The sequence below is a fragment of the Beta vulgaris genome, chromosome 9 (genome assembly GCF_026745355.1).
Source record: "Beta vulgaris subsp. vulgaris cultivar EL10 chromosome 9, EL10.2, whole genome shotgun sequence".
Lineage (NCBI taxonomy): Eukaryota > Viridiplantae > Streptophyta > Magnoliopsida > Caryophyllales > Amaranthaceae > Beta > Beta vulgaris.
This window is the reverse complement of record NC_079210.1, coordinates 51,964,670-51,987,799: the sequence shown is the minus strand read 5'-3', so window position 1 is coordinate 51,987,799 and position 23,130 is coordinate 51,964,670. Positions and strand designations below refer to the sequence as shown.

The 23,130-nt window shown below is 35.8% G+C and overlaps 1 protein-coding gene across 5 annotated transcripts; it reads right to left on the bottom strand.

Moving 5' to 3' along the window:
- Positions 1–1,062: 1,062 nt before the first annotated feature.
- LOC104904661 (regulator of telomere elongation helicase 1 homolog) lies at positions 1,063–21,913 on the bottom strand. Of its 5 annotated transcripts, XM_010692991.4 has the most exons (23): positions 21,582–21,904; positions 21,086–21,330; positions 20,154–20,302; positions 19,597–19,678; positions 19,319–19,466; positions 17,760–17,922; positions 17,178–17,354; positions 16,923–17,041; positions 16,776–16,821; positions 14,671–14,818; positions 14,421–14,575; positions 12,161–12,252; positions 11,977–12,084; positions 11,820–11,888; positions 9,853–9,939; positions 8,864–8,923; positions 8,662–8,777; positions 5,863–5,920; positions 5,662–5,764; positions 4,430–4,500; positions 3,726–4,322; positions 2,589–2,734; positions 1,063–1,912 (listed from the first exon to the last, which is right to left on the bottom strand). In XM_010692991.4, the coding sequence occupies exons 1-23, from the start codon at positions 21,681–21,683 to the stop codon at positions 1,843–1,845; spliced, it is 3,111 nt and encodes a 1,036-aa protein (XP_010691293.1). In that variant the 5' UTR covers positions 21,684–21,904; the 3' UTR covers positions 1,063–1,842. The 5 variants fall into 5 exon arrangements, with proteins under 5 accessions (XP_010691293.1, XP_048493386.1, XP_010691294.1 ...); XM_048637429.2 differs by lacking the exon at positions 2,589–2,734 and having other exon boundaries at positions 21,582–21,909; XM_010692992.4 differs by lacking the exon at positions 21,582–21,904 and having other exon boundaries at positions 19,593–19,678; positions 21,086–21,221.
- Between the last annotated feature and the right edge of the window lie 1,217 nt (positions 21,914–23,130).

The following is a 23,130-nucleotide window of genomic DNA, read 5'->3' as shown; positions in this document are numbered from 1 at the left end:
TCGACAAATTGACATCTGCCGCATAACACCTCCTCTAAATTCGAATTTTTTCGGATTTTATGGGGTTGCGCATCATGCCTAATGGAAGATTTTTCTATGGAAACTTTGGCATAACAGTTTAGCAACAGTTGCTAATCTGTCAGCTCGGGGGCTGTCAGTCCGAGTGACTGTCCTTGTTGTGCGTGGAATCCGAGACCTGCCAACATCTATTCAGAATGTGCCCCCTAGCTACTATGCCTGGCGGACCAGTCAGTTGGGTATTATTTCGAACTTAGTTAGTTACGTTCCCTTTAGAGAATGGCTTCTTGCATGGATTTTATATTTTATCGTACGGATGGGTATTTGGGGGATCGTATTCCGGTTTTCATTGCCACACTGTGGACATTTGGCAGTGTAGGAATAATTTGGTTTTTAATAACTCACGCCTGATGGAGATAGTTTACATGTCCTTACACAACAGGTCAGACAGCAACATATAACATTTTTGGCTAGGCCGATGTTTTCTCCTCAAATGATCGAAGAAGGTCCTGGACCACCAGGTTCTTATGGTACATTTTGGTTCCTCCTTTCGAGGGGTCCGCAACTACAAATTCAAGTGGATGGGTCGTGGGTTTCTACGTCGACCTTGGCAGGTATTGCTTGGGTGGCTGAGATTGCTAAAATCAGATTCAGACAGGAGAAGCATCTTGTATTCATGCAGATTCTGCCGCTCCTCACAGAAGCTAAGGCATGTCTTCAGGCCTTGCTTTGGGCACAAGGTCAAGGTTTTCACAAATATCCCTGTACACGGATTCCGAAATTATCGTCGAAGTTTATTAAAACCACTGGCATCTCCCATTTCGATTACTTGGACACTCGTGATATTCGTTTGATTGCCCAGGAATTTGTATGGTGTAGGATTACCAAGGTCTCTCGGATCCAGGTTCAAAAGGCTCACGATCTAGCAACACATGTCAGGAAGGGCCATCTACCGTTACTACGTATTTAATTGCTTTTTTTTTTAATGTACGTTTTACTGATGTCCAAAAAAAAAAAAAAAAAAAAAAAAACATATACATAAGATACCAGAAAATTTAGAAACTCTTCCATTAGTTCAAAACAGGTGTAAATACTAAATACTATACATTTTCATCTAGCTTATAGCATGGAAAATATAAAGATTCACAATGAATCCACTTGCTCCAGTTTCTCCTGAGAATCTACAGCGACCTCAAGATTGGCAACCTAACTTTATCACGCAAAATGGAGCCTGAAAACTTGACTCAAACTCGTATCAGGATGTACCAGATACCAATTTCTAGTCCAACAATAAATATCAATTATAGCTGTGAAGCTCAACTTCTCCACAGCAGCAAAAGATTAATAGCTCAGAATTTTCCCGAGTCCTGAGACGAGGATGTGCAACTTCCTACACAGAAGTCTGAACTCTCTTCTTCCTTTAATTGTGATCTCGCGGAACAAGATAATGCTAGAGGCATCTTTCACACTTTGAAGGAGGCTTAGAAGCTGCAGCATTTTCCAACTAAGTTAGCTGGTATAAGATTCTTATTGGACTCAGATCTTATCGGATTCGGACTGATAGAGGACTGTCCAACTCCAGATGATGTGTATGGTTAGAGCATAGCTTCAGAGAAATATACTTGCTTAACACCGGTCAAAAGGGGAAATAATTTATGAAGGGGATACATTAGTTACATTTATATATGAAAAATCGCGGTTTGGTGACATAACGCAACGTCTTCCAGAAGTGGAACAATTCCTCCTTCCAGAATAACGATGAATATCAGATGATGACAAGTCCAAAATGGCCCATATGCAGTCAGCGAAGAGGGATCTCTTATACTAAAGACCAGCTGATTTACAATATTCCTCATATAAAGAATGGTACTTCTCTGGGATATACTGCTTGAATCTGTCAGAGCAGCAGAAGAATCATTTAGATATTGCACATAACATTCAAATCAAAATTGCAGTATTACGGGAACAGGAAATTGGGAGGGAGGATGTCATAGCAATATAGCATTACACTGTCGAAAATTGAAAGAACAAGAATCTAATGTGTTTCACGAGTAGGAGATTGAAATTCACTTATTGTGCATTATAATTAAGATGGAAGGGTTGGTGTGAGGTTATCTTGATTCCATCTTAATGCATTTGCAAGCTTCTTAAATCGCTACAGATAGACTCAAGGACTAAAATATTTCATAGCACTCTGCATATATATCCATATTGAGAGTCACAAACGGAGAGAAATGACATGCACAGCGTTCTGCATGGTCATCCATATTGAGTAAGGCTTCTCACTGAGTCTTTGCACAAGATTAAGTTGGATTCTTGGCCATTTTTTCACACTCATACCTTGCTGGCCTTCATAGATTTATCACTTTCAGATCAACATGGCTGGCAGACAATTTCTACCCCAAGATTGTAACAGAATTCTGGTCCTCTCCCAGTGCATGTGTTTCATACCTTTCTTTAATATAAGGGTGTATGTATTTATGTGTGCACAAGTGTATGTAAGAAGTAGATATATTGAGTGTCATGGTACTTGGAAGTGATGACGAAGCTGCCAGCATTAATAGCACTACCTTCTAAGAAGAGGAAGCCTCTCTTGCCCAGAAAAAAGTTTTGCAATGGATTGCAAAACAAGACCTATTTTCATAGCCTTTGACTTCAGCGCCTTCATATAGCCAACAAATTCTCTATACTCTGACTCACTCAGTTTCTGCTGCACCTGCAAAATCAGGTGAAAGCTCTTTTGCAGTGAGCATTTAATCCATTTGCTATCTCATAAAGCACATAAATGGTTCCAACTCTAAGCAAATGAAGTACAATACAAAACTAGAATGCACGCCAAAAGTCTCTCTCTTGCAGTAAAGCATGATAGAACGTCCATGAATGTTGGGCTAACTTATTGCCTAACTGCTTTCAGCATGACTCTAGCACTGGTCCTCATATTCCTCTGGTCTAAGATTTTGACAAAAGAAGGAAACTGCCACCTCTGCATCCAGTCCTTAAATTATTACATAATGTAAATGAGCTAAAGTTACTACATCAGCTAAACAAGCTAAAGATTTGGGGTGGGGACAAACGGGCAGTAAACGAGTTTCTTTTGTTTTTACTGCTTAGCCCTTAAGATGGAAGCTATGTTAGCTAAATTCATTTGATTATGAAAACCATTTTAACAATATAACTGCTCCTTCCACCCTACACTTAAGTTAGCATCTGTTTTTGCATGGAGATGGTGAAAAGGTAGAGACTCAGAAAAAAGTAGGTGGGTCTATGTCGATGTCATGTTAACTTAATTGTGGGACGTTACAGAATGAAAGATGATCACCTGATAGTGGGATAGAGGGATTATATTCTCAATTTACAACATCTGAACACTGATATATACTGCAATGCTTAACAGACAAAATAACCTATTTCGTGATTCTTTACTATCTACATGGTTGCTTTCTTTTCACCTAATAACTACATACCTGAACTTCTTTTCAGTTTCTTACCTGAACTTATGTTTTCCCGAAACTTATTTTTTATAGGTAAAAAAAAATTAAGGCCTCCATATCCATCTACTCAGTTTCAAGAGGTACTACTAATTTATTATAGCCTGGCAGGAAGGAAAATATCTGCTTCCATAGCCTGGAAACAACACCAAATAACTTTGCTTTGTACATCTCTAGCACATATCTGAAGAAATAAAAGTTTCATCCAGAGAGTAATACCTGAGTTAAAAAGTTATATCCTTTAGCCTCCTCATCCTGACAAGATAAAGAGAGAGTACCCTGGTTTGCCTGGCTGGAACCTGATTCCTGAGCAGTTATATTACCGACAGCCTCTACTGAAAAACTAGCAATCGTTTTTTTCATTTTCTTATTCAAACTACTCTGAAATCTATTTTCTTCAATATAGCCACTTTTTAAAGGAGTGCCTTCCGATTTCACTTTTGTGATACCTGAGGTCATGTCACAGGGAACTGCTTTATACTGTGTATTAGCAGGCTTTATTTCAGGAACTCTCTGTCTTTTGGAAGAGCAGCTTACAATTAGCTCGGCATCTGAATTTAGATTAGATGAATCATTACTCGTCAAGTCGACTATTTCAGAGGTCTTATGTCTATAAGTAGTTCCAGACAGACGCAGCTTGCTACCATTCCCTAATAAAAAACTTGATTGCTTCATTGAAACAGCCTGCATTTGCTTTTGATGTGCAAGGGATGATCTATTAGCAGGAAGGATTTCACATAACTGACTATCACTTCCGCCCTTTCCAGCACTGTTTCTGGAAGATGATGACATTATACAGCAGTCTTTATCAACAGCCTGCCAGGAGATTACCAAAAACACAACGGAATAAGAGGCAGAAGATGAGAAATTGACAGCTCATTCTTTTTCCAGTGAAAGATCAGCAATGGAACATGCAAACTTACCACAGTATTGAATTTCATTTCTGAACAGCAACTGTCGCGAGATTGAGAGAACTTTTCCCCATAGGCCTTCCCTGCAAAATTGATTCTGTCAAGTGTCAGCTATGTCTTAAGTACTGGTGAAACCAATGATACACAGCACAAGGTCCGCTTTCCAGCAGCATACAACTAATTACGTATTATATTAAAAGAACTCACAACATACCATTGAGCATGTCTTTGTTGTTAATAAGTAGAAGCAGCCTATTAAAAATATTAACTAACGAAAGTTTTTCGCAAGTCATCAATTACTATGCAGAGGAACAGTGATAACACGAGCATCAATTATCATGAGAAGAGAGAGAATCTGATTTGAAGAAATCCACAATAACTCAATAAGGAAAGAGCGGGAAGGCATGGTGAAGGAAAACTAACTGTATTGGTTCAGAAAGACCCAAGTGTCCAATGCCCACATCAATAGGCACCGTTCACGACATGGAGAGTTGGAAATGGAGATATACGCAGAAGTGATAGTATCTGCAACTAGTTCAAATAGTTTTACTCAAACATGAATCACTGCTTTGACAACTAGCATCTATAAAATGGGAAAACAATGGTTCCGCCACCTCTATTCTCAAATTGCATTCTGCTTTCGTATTTTTCAGTCTAAATCTTTCTCAAAACTGGACATAGACTGCCTTAATAGGAGATAATAATTACTAAATTTGCTGGGGCAGGGGGTTGGTTGGACTCAGCTTGTTGGTATATGCTTTTTATAAGGGAAAATCATGTTTGAGAAACAATACATAACATCCTAATTCTTCCTGCCCCAAAATTCCTGTGTACCTGTATGTCCGTAGTATTTTCTTCAATGTATAAAAATCTTCGCCAGAAATTTCTTTTCAAGTTAGATGATATGTTCAATAAAATCAAAGTACAACTTTGAAATGCCAGAAAATGTACACGATACTTTATATGGCATTGTCAATTTTGTTCATAGTGGCAAAACAGGTATGGTCAAAAGCTACCAAGGAAGAAAAATAAGGCATTCTTGCTGCTGCGTGATTATGATGCATAGATTAGTAGTGCATAAGCATGGTGTTAGTCAAGTGCACATTGAATCTTGAAAATGAATGCAATTCCAGTTGCACACATTCGTAAAATAACATTTCTGATGGGTTAAGAAAACTCGTGAATTGGTGCATATATCACAAACAGCATTTACATGGAAAACCCAGCAGCAGAAGAAACTTCACCATTACAAAGAGATTCTACTGGTTCAATCTTCACAGGACGATCAACTCCAGCACGAAAGAAACGGGTTAAGGTATAGACAACATCCCCAAACTTGGAATAACACTGCAAGACCAGATAACACCACTTTAGACAGACCAGAATGAGAAAATGAAAATGTTCACTAATTCCATATGGATCTTAAAAGAATAACAAGGAAGAACCTTGATATGAGGTTGTATCCAACGTGAAACCTGGGACTGACGATGTGAGGATGCAAACCTGCTTAAAACTAGAAGATTTAATATCAAGCATGTAATATATGATGCAAGAAAAGCTCTACGTTCAAGCATAACTTTATCATAAATGAAACGAAAAAAAATTGGGATTCTACCACATCATGAGTTATGATCTCCTGAGGGTTTCAGTGATCCGCACTAATATAAACTCCCCCTGTTTCTTTTTATAAGGACAACACAATATTCGAGGTAGATTATTGATTATTATTAGTTACTCTTAATATGTAGTGACAAAAATGATAAGAAAAAATTATTATAAAAGGAATATTATAAGACGAATTTAATGTTATAATAAATCGTAGTATTTAGCATATTGTGAGAGATATTAGTGATCAAAGTAAATTTTCCAAAATTTGTGTATGCCTGATAAAAATAAAAGGAGCAAGTGTTTTAGCTGCAATGCTTACATAACTATTAGTCTGGACCGACAGGCATGCAACTTGATGCCTCACATTAATGCTATATAGTTAAAAAAGGTATGAGCATTGTTTGTTTAGAAAACTAAATGAACGGCTTGGAATGTTCTTCAAAGAAGTATATCACACTAGCTTAGGAAACTTGGAAATGATCAACTTCAAAAACTTTTTGCATCTCATACTTTTTAACAGAGCAAAAGCTCCCACAATACCAATCATTGTCACACAGCGAAAACTCTCACCCGATTTTGTTAATGCACAGGGCAAATTGTGAATCTGATAGCCATTTGTTTCTTCATTAAGAAATACAATTCTTCCATGAAACAGTTGGATTACTGCATCCAGGGAGGATTAGGTTCATATTTAGGGACTATAGAAACATAAAACACAATTTTCAAGATACAGGCTTGTAACAACTCTTTCAACAAGAGGCTGTTGGTTTTGAATCAAGTATGGCAGTTAGAGTGAAAGCCCTACCCTTAAAAGAGATCCATCCCGTCCAATAATGCACTTACAAAGGATTAATTAAAATTAAAGGATAGTAGGGATTTGGGTACAAGGTTACTACTTACTAGGGGTGTAATCGATGCTAGTCAAGTTCGAGTTTGGAGTAGCTTGGCTCGACTCGACTTGCTAGTGTTTCGATTAGGACTCGAGTTGAGTGAAGTTTACTTGAGCCGAGTTTTCACCTAGATCGAGCTTTCTTCGAGTCGGTCACCAGTAGATCGCAAGTTGTTTGGTCTCATTGGCACCCCTAGAGTTGATAATATAAAGGATTTATACAGTTTGCTTTGGATAACAGTTGATAATTGTGTATTCAAGTTTCTCACGAGTTTTCTAGTTGAGTTTCCAGTTGCTCGATTCTAATCATCAACATCTCGAGTCGACCTCAAGTTCAATTCAAGCTCACTCGAGTCGAGTTTTGACCGAGTCAATCTCAAGTAGCTAGCGAGCTATCTTTTCTCATTAACACCCCTAACGATTACTATCCTGAACTTGCACCAAGGAAAACCATGGATCTGATGTTATGACACAGTGGACACAGTGGACACATGGGATTTCAAGAACGAAATGATAGATGTGATCTCATCTGCTTCCTTCCCATCAACTTGACTCATGGACCAGAATGCCAAGGAACGTAAACTATGAACAGGAAAAAGGGTGCACACAAGCATAGTGAAGGGAATATGGTCGATATAAGCAAGGAAAAATTTGAAAACAAAGTTATTTCGGCCTTCTCATTGCTCCCTAAATTTGAAGTAAAAAGCTCTCATCTAAAAAGGCACTTGAGAACAAGAGTAACGTCGGCTAACCTTGACTAAGGATAAGAACAGCATCTACTCGCAAGTCGGATTGATCAGCAAATGAATAATGAACAGAAGAACCACCTAATCCCTCATACCCTCTCCCATAACCCAGTCGCAATTCCTCTATTGATCTTTGTCCTCGAGTTGTTTCTCCTTCGTATTTCATCTTTGTTAGGAGTTAGTCAGGTTTCAGTCTCTAAGGCCACAGAAGTTCCAGTGGCTGGGAAGTGAAAGATGAAGTAGCCTTAAATCACTGGAGAGTGGAAGTCAGATCCTTCAATGTGCAATCTGGTGGTGCATGTAGAATGAAAGAAATACAGGATATTGAATATTCAAGAGCAAAGCTCCGTCAGTTTAGTGAATATACGTTGTCAGAAAATGTTGAAAAGCTAGATCAATGGCATATCTATTCTTGATTTTGCAGAAATAACTATAGATGATAGCGTGATAATACATGTCTAATTCTCAGCCCTTCTAGTGCAGATGAATGCCATTATGTGGGAAACTGGAAAAGCAAGTTCTGGTTTCTGTCGTATTTGTTCCATCGTACGACCATTGTCTTAAGATTCCTTGATATTATGCTGAAACATAATCCTGTATTTCCTATAGTCCTTAATAAACGATATGTCTGAGTAAGTACTCTGAAGAGCTTTTTCTCGAGAAGTACTCTGAAGAGCTTTATTATTGAGGAGCCAGTTATTTTTGGTAAAAATGGACATCGTTACTATCTCCCCTACAGTCCCACCTCAACTACCACACTGAAAAATAAGCTTAGGTCTAACTAAACAAATCGACATGACAGACATAAAAAGAGCTCAAATAATGAAATGAAATATTTCAAAATAAAAAAAATTAAAGCATGACACGGGGTAGCAGCCTGTAGTGTCAGAGATAATTGAAGATTCTCTAGGTCACTGCCCCACAAATAACATAACAGCGTTTACAATTTTCAATGATTGTAACAGTGGGAAGAAATAATGAAAATGATACTTGGAAAAAACCTTTCATCACAGAATATTATTGCTCCATAATCATGCCGATGTCGGATTACACGTCCAACAGCCTGATTTACCGCCCGAGAAGCTTGTTGATCATACCATTCCTCTCCTGTTAGAGGCTGTAATTCAACATCTTCAGTTAGGAAAAGCAAGAAATCCCTTTTGAGAGCCATCTTTCATAATGTTGTATCCACAATCCACATACCTTATGACCTGTATTCTGGTCCCGTGCATGTTCATCTAAAAATTCTCGTTTGAGGCGGATCTGCAATTAATCAAATTCGTGAATACGTCTTCAGGACCAATAAAAAATAAAAATATGAAAATCGATAGCGAAAAGAAGTAATAGCAATACTAAATTCTAAGAGAAGAAGACATAACTTAAGTCACTCTGACAAGATCAATTATGTAGTCTAAAATGTTTATTTTTTATTACCCTGTAAATTTATTCGAATTGTCCATTCTTAACGAGCCAATGAAGATGAAAGTCAAACATTTAGTTCTGTAGCATAGCTAGATTTATAAGAAATCGTTACACATGCTCAAAACACCCACACCGCACAGCAATGAAGAAGATCAAGAAAGAACAGTCTATAGAATCCAAAGTCAACCCTTCCAACTCAAAATGTTCCCAACAATGTTCAAAAGGTGACCACTTCTATGCAAAAATTTCTTTAGAGACTAAAATATTGACTACAAAAGGTGTGTTAAATTTTTCACCTAATCCTTATGATGAAGATTGGATAGAACCAGCCTCCTTTTTATCACAGGAGAGAGGCTGCATGCCTATGGAAGGTGTGTTATTTGGACCTCATCCTTATGAGCTTGTGGATAGAAAGAGCCTCTTTTTTATCACAGGAGAGAGGTTGCATAAACCCACCCCCAGGTGAGCAGTGAGCCTCCTTACAAGTTCCATTGAGATAGTTTTCAATACAATTTATTTCAATTCAATACGTAGCTAAGGCATACGAAAGAGGGTGAATGAGGAATCTTAAATGCAAATTGCACGCCTTCTATCGATGCGTTTTCTAGCGCCAACTAGCATCATTAAGTGCAATAATCTTAAATGTGTGTTCTGTAACTTCATTTTCATCAAGGAATTGACACTCACAGACGAAAACATCAATAGCAAACTAGATTCTCCCCCAGAAACTCATGATATTTGTCTCAAGAAACAATTGAGTCGGACTGAACCTTCGGATCTGTCCTTGTGGCAAATGGCAATCCAGTAACGATCACAGCCCTTCCAAATTGGTCAGCAAAATCCAATCCTTCACTGACCTGAAATCAATGTAGAACAGATGAGATTTATTAGAAGATTATGTAGTTTAGTTTCAGCAAAAAAAGAATTTTCCTCTATGAGGAGCTCCATACTTCAGTACAATATTCCTATCCCTCTATTTTCCTCCCTACTTTTGATCCTTTTGTCACCTCTGAAAAGATATTGCATAAAATTACATCAAAGCAAGCCCACCATATTATACTGACAGAAAAATGGTTTGTGAACTGCTGTCACTTGTCAGATGTTATGTATACATTATACAATCTTTACTGGATACTGAGACAGAGTGACGTAAATAACATAGTATGGTCAGCTCAACGTGGTACAGATATGCAGTTCGCTTATGACAGTAATTCAAATAAGGTGGATTTGTCTTTATTTGATTTTTTATTTGGAGGTGAGGGAGCTTGAAAAAGTGTAAGTTTGTGCTAAGAATTAACTTAGCTTGGAAAGATTATAGTGCTAAAATAGAGAAATTAAGGAAAGAGGATGAGCTTGATTGATTATAAACAGTAAGCCCAACAAATCTAAAGGATATTCAAGCTTGCTAGAGGCTTGAGTCTCTCCCAATTGAACTCTTAAAATCTCACCCAATTTCTTATCAATTTTCAAGATGCCCTTTCAATTCTGAGTTGCTCTTTATCTATACTATTTTCCCTAACAAAGTATCTGCTATGAATTAACATAGCTTGGACAGATTATAAAAGTAAAATAGAGAGATTAAAGAAGAAAATGAACTTTGATTGAATAGTAATAGTAAAAACAGCAAAAGTAACCGATATTCAAGCTTTCGAGAGGCTTGATTCTCTCCCAATTGAACTACAAGAGCTCACCCAAGTTTTCCTTAACAATTTTCAACATACTTTCCTCTCTCTAATTAACCCTATATATAGAGTAATTTCCTTAGCATAACTACCTAGCTTATTCCCTAAGCTACTCATTAAGATAATACCTAAATTACCCTTACCCTAAAATATCAGTTCATAGCAGTATCCAACTTATTCCCCAAGTAAACTAAAAGCGGATGATATCTAAATGCCCTCCCCTCCCCTAATATTAGTTCTTAGCAGTTTGCATCTGACAAGTTTGCTATTTTCATGGGAAATGTATGTGAGACAGTGAGAGTCCAAAGAAAATATATCATTGGGTCTACTAAGATTAACTAATTCTTCACAAGCTTAGAAAGAACAGATGCTGGCCATCAGAAAAATCAAAAAATAAATTAATAAAGAACAAAAAAAAAATTAATACGAGATAAGAAAAGATGCTCAAGATATTATAATTGGGCTTGCTAAAGAAGGGTCAGGTCCAAATCTAAGTTAGATAGAAAATTAAGAAGCATCCTCCCCTTTATACTTAATGTCTCAAGCTCTCAAGTCTCAACTCTCAACTAAACCGTTTCACTTCCTCTAACTAAAACTAAGCCACTCCTTTTCTCCCCTTGCTTGAGATTGGCTTAAGAGCAGATAAGCAGCCAGTCATGTCATCAACTTCCAGCGACCATTCGACCAAAGCCCTAATCTTTTGTGGTACCTCTGCATCATTTGATATAATAATTCTTAGATCTAGGGCTTATTGAGTGAAAAGCTATGTCTGTAAATTACTTTAGGTACTTTGATCATTGATGTTAAACTAAAATTTGCATTCAATAGGTTACACAGGCAGCTCATATCTGTATCCTCTCTTTCTCAATAATTTTTGGGCTATCCTTCTCAAAGTTCCAGGTTAATGTGTCCGCGAGGAAGTGCAGCAAATTTAGAGTGCTAGCAATGTAGAGTGGTAGCAAATTATAAACCACCACAACTATGAAGAACATAGTTCGGTGGCTGAATCTGATAGCCCCTGCTCTGTATACTATAACATCCCAGAATTTTGTTACCTTTCCACGACAAACAGCAAAAAATACTGCTCCAGATGTAGATGGATCATTCAACTTTGATGTGAAGTCCTGCAAATAAACCTCTGCATAAGGTCCACATGGCAGAATGGTAAATTGGTAATAGACGCCTTTTAGCTTAAATGAACCATTGAGTTACCTCAATCGATGAACCAAATAATGAAGACTGCCTTGGTTCAATCACAGGTTGTTTAAATTTGCATATTCTTTCCCATATTGTACTTTGAGAGGCCACATTGCCACGAGACTAAAACAAAATGAAGCTTAAAATGAGTAGACATTTCAATCAAACACGAAGTTTTGGGACAAATTCAATGTCTTACATTGTCCTTCCAGCAACTGATACATTGTTCCATGACATAGTATGATGGGAAGAAAACAAGCAGCCCATCAGGCACTATCCGAGCAAAATTGACTGCATGTATTAATAGGATACAAAACTGAGAAACAACAAAAAAGAGAGGTAATTAACAATGTAAACTTTCACTAATACTTTAACTAAGTGCTGGAGTTATTATAAAAAGCCCTCTTCTCCCCCTCCTCCAACCCCCAAAAAGCCAATTGCCCCACCTAGGACCTCCGAGAACTCAAGCAGAGCTCCTACCATATGATAACTATTACTGCAGCTCCACAGGGAAAGGATATTGGGAAACTTTTATTTAGTATACTGCAGAAGCATGCAACCAAAGAGGAAGTTGATTCGAGCTTATAAACAAATAGCAATCAATATTTTCCTTCATTCCCTTGCTTTTTTCAAAGGCTTTATGTTCTCTTTCTCCATGACTCTTTCATAGAAGATAGACTATTCACTTTGTGCTTTTACACACAATCTATTATCATACGATTTGGCCTAAAATGAAGTGTCGAAGTATACATAGCCATGTCGTAGACTCGTAGTGTTGAGGGCCCTGTTGGATATAATGCAAATGAAAGTTATGGTATAGACTAAAAGGGCCATGTTATATCTGAGACTTCAGATTTATGAAACTTCTCAATTACAAAGTTTATTCCACTCTGTTTTAAATGTGTTGTAATAGTTGCTTATTTTTCTCCCCTAAATCTGAATTCTTTCCTTAAATACAGAGCTTTTATGGATTAATTTTCTGGTTTAATTTGACAGATTTAGTTTGGCAGATTTCTCACTAAAATCTCTCCAGTTATCGTTTGTTTTTGGCTTTAAAACAAGTGTCTTGCTGTCCTCAGAAATATACCGAAAAACATTATCTTCTTCCTCTATTCTTTATTGATTTTCTCTATCTAGTTCTGAGCACTATTATGAGTTCCTAATTTCCCTTATTTGAGTGCACATTAGGGGGAATACCTGTGTGAAATCTTGGGAGCAACGCCACTTCCGGTTGCACCATAGTCGGGGCGAATTTTGCTTCTAAGACAGTGTTTCTAACACATCACAGCTTCATTATCACATTAATCTTTTTGGCCCACATTATTATCCATCTACTGTTTTTGCAGAGCTATAATTCCTACAGGCCCGACACGGGTGCTTAAAGTATAATGAAGAGTCCAAGTAACATAGGAAGGCGTGATATATCTTACCTTAGTCTTTTTGTAGATAAGTGACAACACCCTATTGTGCTTTCTATGATGTCTTTGTTACTCACAACCAAAAAAAGCCAACTTAGTAAAAGCAATATGATAATCAGGACTCAGGAGCATCTGGACAAGAAAAATCTTTAAACGAAATAGAAAACTGTAGATTTACTATGGTAGTCAATTTTATACAACAAAATCAAAGAAGGTAACCACTTAAAAACTTTGGAGTATGACTAGGGGAACTTTGTGGTCAAGATTATAACCAAAGGGATGTTACAAATGTTAAGTTTTGCTGGAAGAGAAGAGGTTAATTTGTTTGAAGGGCATGAGCGCTGCAGCTCCCTTGATCATAACGAGTCTTGTCCCTATGAGACAACAGGCTGAGCAACAGGCTTGCTCTTAATGTCACGGTGTCACCTATCACCGTGACATTTAAGTCACCTGGGATGTCCTAACATAATTGCCAAATGCAATCTCCTTACACAGTGGTATTATATTAGGACATCTATCCTCTCCTTTATTTACTGCACTGTCTTGCAAATATCAAATCTTTTCATTTCTTTTTTCCCCCTTAGGAGTTATATAGAGAGTACCACTTTTAAGAGTGAAACATTTAGGACAAGCCACAAGGACAGAAGGAGAAACATTATATTATAATGTCCAACGACCTCCACTTTCAATCTTTTAATAAAACTTTTGGCTTTTGCAAGGGAGACATAATATATATATATATATTCTCCTAATTATTCTGGTCCTAACTTCTGAAGACACTAAAGAAACTTAAACTCGCATATGTACTATATATTTCTCAAGCCACAAGGTCTATCAGATACAAGCTGGACTTCTCAAACATGAGATGCACAGTTAAATTTTTTTCTTCTTTTCTTAAATCCTACATAAGCAATACACACTTTATCCCCTATACTAGACACAAAAGATGATATATTGAGGTTATAATCACAAATGTCTTAAAAATGGAAGCACTCCTCACATTTTGAAAAAACAGATGATGTATTATCAGTTTTAGCATACCAATGGCATTCCCCAATTCCTGCTTGTATTCTAGAACATCGCGATTTCGGTAAGATGAGTTGAAAGAAAAACCAGATGGACCCACTGGTACAGCTCCAGCCCAGATCTGACTTGATGATATAACGTGCGGGTTCTCTAATCGTATAGGGAAATCCCTGTCATGAGCAGAAAAATAACCTTTTGGTTTGGTAAGAGAGCTATTAAAATTTATGTTCTAGTGTCATGCAGGAAATAAGCAGTCCCGACTTACAGTTTCAATTCATATGCAAATGAATCCAAGGGAGATAATGTTCCCGATGTTAAAATAACAGAACCAACACCTCTTCTGGAGAAATCTTCCATGCTAATTCCGGGATTGAAGCACCACCAACTGAGCGTCCTACCACTAGGCATATTACCTGAACCACAAAATCTGTGAATACCTATTTCCAGAATACTTGCCTGAGCAAAGCAGGAGAACCAGAACAAGTAAATTAAACTGGTAAGAAATGACCACCTTTATGTTTTCAAGATACAGCGAACAGCACCTACCACATGCAAATATACAACTACAAAACATGCCAAACAAAAGAATTTTGATTCTCCAGCACAAAATTTTGAATGCATATATTTTTAATAGAAGAGTCAAGATGTGATGAAATAAAAGCTAGTTGAAGAGAGGGTCTTTATTAGACAGGTAAGAGAAAACATCTGCAGAGACTCATCAACCTGAAGAGTTGTTATTATCCATGAGTATATTTCTAATTAGGGGTGTAAGTTCAGTATTTTTGTTTGGATTTGGATTTGGCCCATTTGCAAATATCGAACCAATCCAAAATTAATTTAGTTTTTTGAATTTTGAGTTCAAATCTCATCCGAATTTCAATCAAGTAAGATTTGATCCAATCTGAGAGCTTGTTAGTTTGGGTACCTACGAAAGCCTAAATTTTGTTCTTTTGTGGGGGCATAATGGCTAAGATATCTGATTTTCATGTCAAAAATAATTCTCACAAGCCCAAACATTAGGCCACAAACCTTAATAAAAAGTTTTACTTCAAATTCCTAAACATAATCATATCATCAATCTTAAACAATTTGTAAAGTTAATGTAACCTTAATACAAGTCTTAAAGAGGATAAATCCATAAATCCAAATCAACCAATATAACAATTAACAAGTTAACTAAACAAGTGACAGCAACAATAGCAATAAAATACTATGTTAATTAGACATGCAATAATGGTAAATAGATTGAATATTATAAATGTAAGTTTTATTCAAGAAAAACTAACCTGATAGAAGGTCGTATAAAATTACGGATTATCCGGTTTTTTCGATCCAAACACACCTTCAAATTCAATCCCAATCCAATCCCTAAATCCGATTTTTTAATAAATCGAAACCATAACCATCCGATTTGAAAAAGAATCCAATCTGAATAAGTATTTCCGTTTGGATTAGATTGGACTTGGTTTTGGTATGAATACTCCCTCTGTATTTTTTTTATCTTTCATTGTGCACGTTTCCTAATGGACGTCTTTGCTCTTAAATATCTTTCACTACATATTAGTAAAAAATTATAACGATTGAATATTAATAAAGTACTCATTAAGACGAAACAAACAGGACCCCACATGACTATAATCTTTCTTATATATTATGAAAAATTTAGAAGATTCTCTCTAATTGTAATAGTGTGAAGATTCTAAGTGAGAAAGATAAAATATACAAAGGGAGTAACTTATATCCCTAATTTTGATTCCAAGTTTTTTGCAATCAATAAGGTTATTTGAGCCTATATTGCTCGGACTCTTCATTTCACCTCAAGTATCCGTGTCGGATCCTCGACACTCGAACATAGGTGGGACACTTGGACACTTTGTTTTGGGCTAAAAATTAGAAAATATTCCAAAAAAATAACCGAGTCGGACACTTGGACACGTACCCGAGCCTGGGCAACCTAGATTTAAGCTTCTTTACTAGATAAAGGACAATGTCAACAAATGGAAAAAAATGAAAACAAAGTAAACAATAAAGGATAAGGAATCCTCAATTCTAAAATAATACATGAGAACACTTCTTATATGAGAAATGAGAATAGTGGAATTATAATCCATTTTAGTGAACATGTAATCCTCTTTTATGATATTACATGATAATCCTTTTTCTTAAAAAAATTAATCCTTTTGGAAAATGGGCCCCACATGGAAAAAACGGTTACAATTTAGCCAAAATGGATTATATATTGGTTAGTATAATAAAGTGTTCTCATGTTCCCAAATGCCATCATTTTATGCAAAAGAGCAAGTAAACAGAACTCTATATGTTTGGTCCAAAACTTCAGAGTTCGGATGAAAGCAGCTTAAGAAACACTACCTCTAAAAGCATTAGAATCACTTGTCAAACGCTCTTGAACATGTACCTGCAATCAACGTGCAAAAGGAGTGGACTACTCAGGTATCTCCTTTCTAATAAAGGCAACCAATACACAAGAGAAATTTGATGAACGATAGCAGAACTTACACGATAATACTTCGCATGAGAAGTATTTCCATCTCTAAAAATCGTCTTTAGAATATCACTCATGGTCTGCAACCTGCAGGTGGTTCCATGCGAATCTTTACTTTCCATTCCGTTGGCATCTACAACATAGCTCAAATGCACATAGCATACCCAATGACTCAAAAACGTATCCACAAAGCGGGGATGGGACATAATTGTAATTGTTAATAACTTGGTATATTAATGCACATCAACTATGAAAGATTCCTTGATTACCTTCTTCAAGAAGAAGAACAGCTTCCTCAATAATTCCTGTGAGCATGTTGGCAGTCTTACTCGTGACATTCAAATCAGCAAGTAGTTCATACATATAAGGACCAGGTCTAGTAAAGCCAAGTTCTTTGGACTCAATTGGCACTTCAGCAATTCTCTTTTCAAGCTTCAATAAAAGGGCTATATGAAATACGGTGAGAGTGTATCAGAGTCAAAGTTTCAATAAAAGGGCTATACGAAATACAGTCAGAGTGTATCAGAGTCAAGGTTTCAGAGCAAAGATGGATTTTTACAAAAGAAACAATTATTTCTTTCATTTATCTTAATCATTTGAAATTTTTAGTTAATAATTTGAGTGATTGGATCTAGATGCTTATTCTGACAGGAAATGTTCGAATTAATTTTCATCAAATGACTTTTCATCTATTTTATTTTCATGCGACTAGGGGGCAAGAAAGCTCTATGAGGAAACCCCTTCAGAAGACATAATAAACTTATTATCACGAAAATCAAAATAATAAGGTTAGAAAGAAACATTGGCTAATTTCCAAACATGAAGCATTACCAATCATATAGATCAAATACCTCTAAGGATAGCAAAATTATCTGGGTTAGAGTTATTGTCACTTGACTTTTCTACGTCTCTTCTTCGAATAGAGATGTCAATGCAGTTTTTTGCTTCAGAAATACAGGCAGACAACAGTGTAGAAGGCAAGTCAAAAGAGGCTGCATCTGCGCAAATGCTTTCCTGCATTTTACATGACAGTGAAAAGTCTAAACTCATCTGCAACTTGAACATAATCATATGTTGTAGTAGTACCAAACTTTGAGTATGACTCAAATTAAGTAATAGAGAGAACATAGATTACCATATAAAATCCCCCACTATTTCATGAGTCAAATAGTGATATACCTTGATCTGCACTAGGCTGCGTTACTCTGTCGTGATATGAAGCACATTCTGAAATTTCTGAAAGGAATTTACCAAGAAAAATAATCCCCCACCCCCTCTGCCTAATAAATAAGCTGCAGATTCTACCATTTTGTTCACGTGAGCAAAGACTTCAAGAAATACAGACTCTACTTTTCAGCTCCAAGTCCCGACACATACACAATGTATGTCCATCCTCTCCTAGTGCTTCTATCCCTCCCTTCTACAGTTAGTTTAACTATTGACGTCACAATGCTAAAAAATAATTCAATAAACCTCAAATTTTATGATATCAATGAATGACCAGTCCTCTTAGTTCAAGACCTAACATTCTAAAGCATCTAAAAGCTGCATTAGTCCCTCTATTCCAAAATTAACTTCATGGTTGACTTTGGCATGGGTAATGAGAATAGCTATTAATCATAGGTAAAATATAGTGGAAGTGGATGGAGAGCAAAACAGAAATAACGAAAAGCATTACAATACAGAGAGAAGATGGGTTGATGTGATAGACAAAGAGAACAAGAAAATGATTCCTGGACCCCTAACTTTTGTTTTATTAGAAAATGGTTTTTCTGGAGGGGTTATCCAATTCCAGGTATAGCTATGTGGAGGTCTATTTTGAGATGAAGGGAGTACTATATATACAATACAGATGCACAAGTATGTATATGTGTTGATGATCACTAAGAAACTCCTAACACTAAGGTGCAAGGATCAATTCTCATGGTCATGAGGTGCATTTCTCATAATCACGGTGAAATGAGTCTCAACCTGCCTAGGAACAGTGAAAATACGGGAAACTGAAGTGGAAACAAAATGAAATGAACACAGACCTTGATAACAGATATGATCTACTTGGCTTGATGTGTATCCAAACTCTCCATGACCCATTAAAACGATGAGCCAACTTGGTCAATGTCCGGTTCTATCACAATAGAATTTTACTTCCACGGGTTCACATCATACGATGGCCACAAAATGTCTCAAATTAAAGTGCTCTCATGATAATTATAATACTTATAACATGTACAATGAAGTGTACTGACAAACTTGAAACTATAAGAGAATCAAAGGAAAATTTTAAAAAAAAACATGCACACCATCAATCATGATGAGATTGGGATATTTACATACTAAAAAGTACACTAAAATAAAGAAACTTTACCAGAAGAGATATAAAATATCTGCATTTTTGAATTTTTCTACTAACCAAATTATGAGCTTCATCAAATATAAGTATGCTGCTGTTCCACTCTATTCCAAGTGAATCTTTATATGCACGATCAATGAGATAGTTGTAGGGTGCGAACAATATGTCAACACATTTGATCAGCTCTCGTGACACATAGTATGGGCACCTACACAAAAGTAACTAATCACCAATCTCCATACACAATAATTTAACAGCACATTAAGAAATCTATACACATGCGAGAAAGAAGAAAAGTAGAGCTCAAAAAAAAAATTGATATTAATGTAAACACCTACGGTCCACAGCTTCTTCCAATGTTGACCAGATCCTCAATGTCAATAGGTTCATCTCCAATCTGAGGATTGCTTTTGACAAAATCTGTCGAATTAAGAAGCAGAACACAGAATTTTTCAGGTTCTTACAAACATTACGGATGTTAAATTTTAAGAGCACAGAATCATGTACAAGTTAATATCCAACTAAGAGGAAACATCTTCTAAATGAGTGCTATGGTCCCAATTTTAAGCTTCAATTTTACAGGTATTGGAAGTTGAATCATCAAGATATCAAAGTTCAGCAGAGACTGGTAAGAGATGAATTGAGAGAGCTTTTAGTATAAGTAGAAGGTACTGCAAACAAGGATTGGTTGCCCAGCACATGTATATTGATATATATTCAATTGTTTCTCATGTCGCCGTACTGAATAGTGATGTAAAGGAGAGGGATAAAAGAAGTAAATAATTTAGTAAACCAAACACCAATGCTCGGTGTTCCTATCAATAAGATAAAGAGCATATAAGATATCAGATACTCCAACAAAGGTGAGAAAATTATATGTAAATCCTATGATTACCTGTTGTGAGCTTGTGATGCTTACAGTAGTGCTTGCTCCGTCTTTTTCGAACATAAGAGCAAGCATTGGTTTGAGCTTTCCCTTGAAGTAACTTGACTTTATCATGAATACAAAGTTGCTCACGAGATCCTAAAACTATCATCTTAGGCCTGCACAATAACCAACTCATAGGTATGGAGCTAAACAAAGCCAGATAATACTTTGATAGTGTGGCTTAACATAAGCAACTGTTCCACACATTGAACGAAACTGAAGATGAAAGAAATCAAATATAGAAATAGGAACATTTAGAACTATTGCCATCAAATATATGAATCAATAGATTTATAGGTGCTTTACAATATGGCTCCGTTTGTTTTGGACATTTTCCCCATTTACCATTGTTTGGTTGGACAAGAACTAAGGTGGAAAAGGGTTTTAATCCCTTTGTAAACATTTTCCTTCAAATTTTGAAGAAAAATCATTTTCCTCCACTCTCTCATTCCCAACATCTCCATTTTCCCCTTCTTAACTTAATAGTTTTTCATCACACCAAACAAAGGAAAACCAAATATCATTGGTGTTTTTCCACCACAAAATATTTTCCATCAAAAACCAAATGGATCTAAACGAAAAGAAGTTAACACAATGCTGGTAAGAACGTCGTTCACCAGCCAAAAGCTGTTGCATAACAATCAAAAGTAACTTTACATGAACAAACAGAAAAGAAATAAACTGACTGTAAGACATTAACATAAACCCCTTCTTGTCCACTGTAAATAACAATGAGCAAGAGCAAGTAAAGAACGCATAAAACCTGTCGAGAAAGCTCAATTCAACAAATAAGAAGATCAAAGCAAACACAACCACCAAAAAAAAAGGACTTCAATTCACATTGTTACCAATTCAATCCGGTAAATTTAGCCAATTAGGCATACATTTTAAACATTCACCTGTAATTGGTTTTCTTCAATTCCTGAACCACCTGCCGGAGCTGACTATGAGTCCGTGAAGTATATACAATCTTTGGCAGCATTGAGCCAGCAGACTGCGACGATGACACGTCTGAGGACCCGTTTTCCTTGGCACGTTGACCGGTGGAAAAAGGACCCAAACTTGCCCTATAAGCCAATGTAGCACATAAAAGACACAAAGTTTTCCCAGTTCCTGTAGGACTTTCCAACAATGCATTGTTTTTCTGCCATACCAAACATCATTTCAATAAATCACATTCAATCACCCGTAATAATTCATAACAACTCTCAATTAACCAAGCTAATTTTGTTAAATGTTCCATAAAATTCAAAAGCACAACATCTAATAAAGCAATCAAAATATATTTTTTCTACAGCAAGGTTAAATTTCATTCTGATGCACTATCAATTTTACCCTCTTTCGATTATTAAAGAAATTTTTAACAAAATCTGCGAAATTTGTACTAAATCTTACTTCTTGAAGTGCTTGAATGACTTTATCCATGTAATCGACCTGGGAATCATAGGCGTCGTAAGGAAAATCCACATTGATTCCTCTGATGTTGTAAATCGGCATTTTTACTACGGATTAATTTGTGATTTGGGGGGGAGAAAACTGATGTTAATTATCACATAGTTCATAAACCCTAAAAATTGGGGAAAATGGAGTATGTTGCGTACTTGGCACTACTTGCGTAGTTGCGTTGCTTGCTAGTATACGGGGTTTCCCGCCATTTTTCCAAGTTTTGCTAATTTTTCCCCCACATTATGTAAACTGTAAGTATTTTAGGAAAATTTTGTTCTAAATTTACCCTAGAAATTAGAAGACGCTTTTGTCAACCGCCTTATGAAATTTTTTTTGTTTTTCTCACAATTACCTTGGTCAGTTGGCCTTTTAAAAAATCGCCTAATTTTACCATAAAATTATAGACGACTTAAGTTCAATATTAAGAAGAAAACATGCTACTTTTTTTTAATATCTCTATTATAATGGTGTCCTTTCACAAAAAGTCTGATATAACCTTAATGATTTAAATTTCTTTATATATTTAATAGTCTTTTCTTCTTCCTACTTGTTATACTAGCCTTCATATGCACGCGATGCGTGCGTTAATTTCAAAATTTGTTATTCTATTAGATACTCCATTCATACTTTATTTATGATTAAACTTAAATGTGAAAAATTCAACAGTTAGATGAATTTAGATTTATTAATTCGCTAATGTAAAAAAATAAAAAGTTTTGAGTGATTGTTAACATTAATTTTTTGTGAATGAAAATTGAACAGAAAGAACAAAAATAATGAGTTGGTTTAACTGAATTAAAGAGTATCAAAGGTAATGAATGTTCAGACTTTTCATGTCCACGTTATGTATGCCATTTTTTTTTATAAGGTATAAATATTTTGTCCATTTAATTTTTGATTGAAGTATTTGATGCATATACCATTTTAAACTTGTTTTAAATGGCAAGTTGGAATGAGAATTTTTAAATGATTTGCTTTTATAATTTTTTTCATTCCATTAATTAGATCATTAAGGGTATTTTAGTCACTTCAAAAGAGGACACCACACCTCCTCCCTTAGCTTATATAATAGAGATATATTGAACAAGTTAATAATAAAATTGAATGTTAAATTTCAATTAAATATTAATTAAATAAAAGAGGATGATTTTCCCTTAATCTGTGAGAAAACTTCTGATTAAAAATTAAATTGACAATATGTAATAACTTGATTGAAACAATCCGTACAAAATATAAAAACTTTAATTTATCTCATATTAGTAATTAAAATGATAATATTTTAAAACCTAAATATTGATTATTATTCGATAATCTCTATTATATAAATTAAACTCTTCCACTTTATTAATATTCAACTATTGAATCTGATACACAAATTCTTTCACTTTATTAATATTCAATGATTGAATCTGATACACAAATTCTTCCACTTTATTTAAGCATGGGCTTTTTTCTGCTTTGTATTTTTTTCGCTTATATAATAGATATTTGAATAATG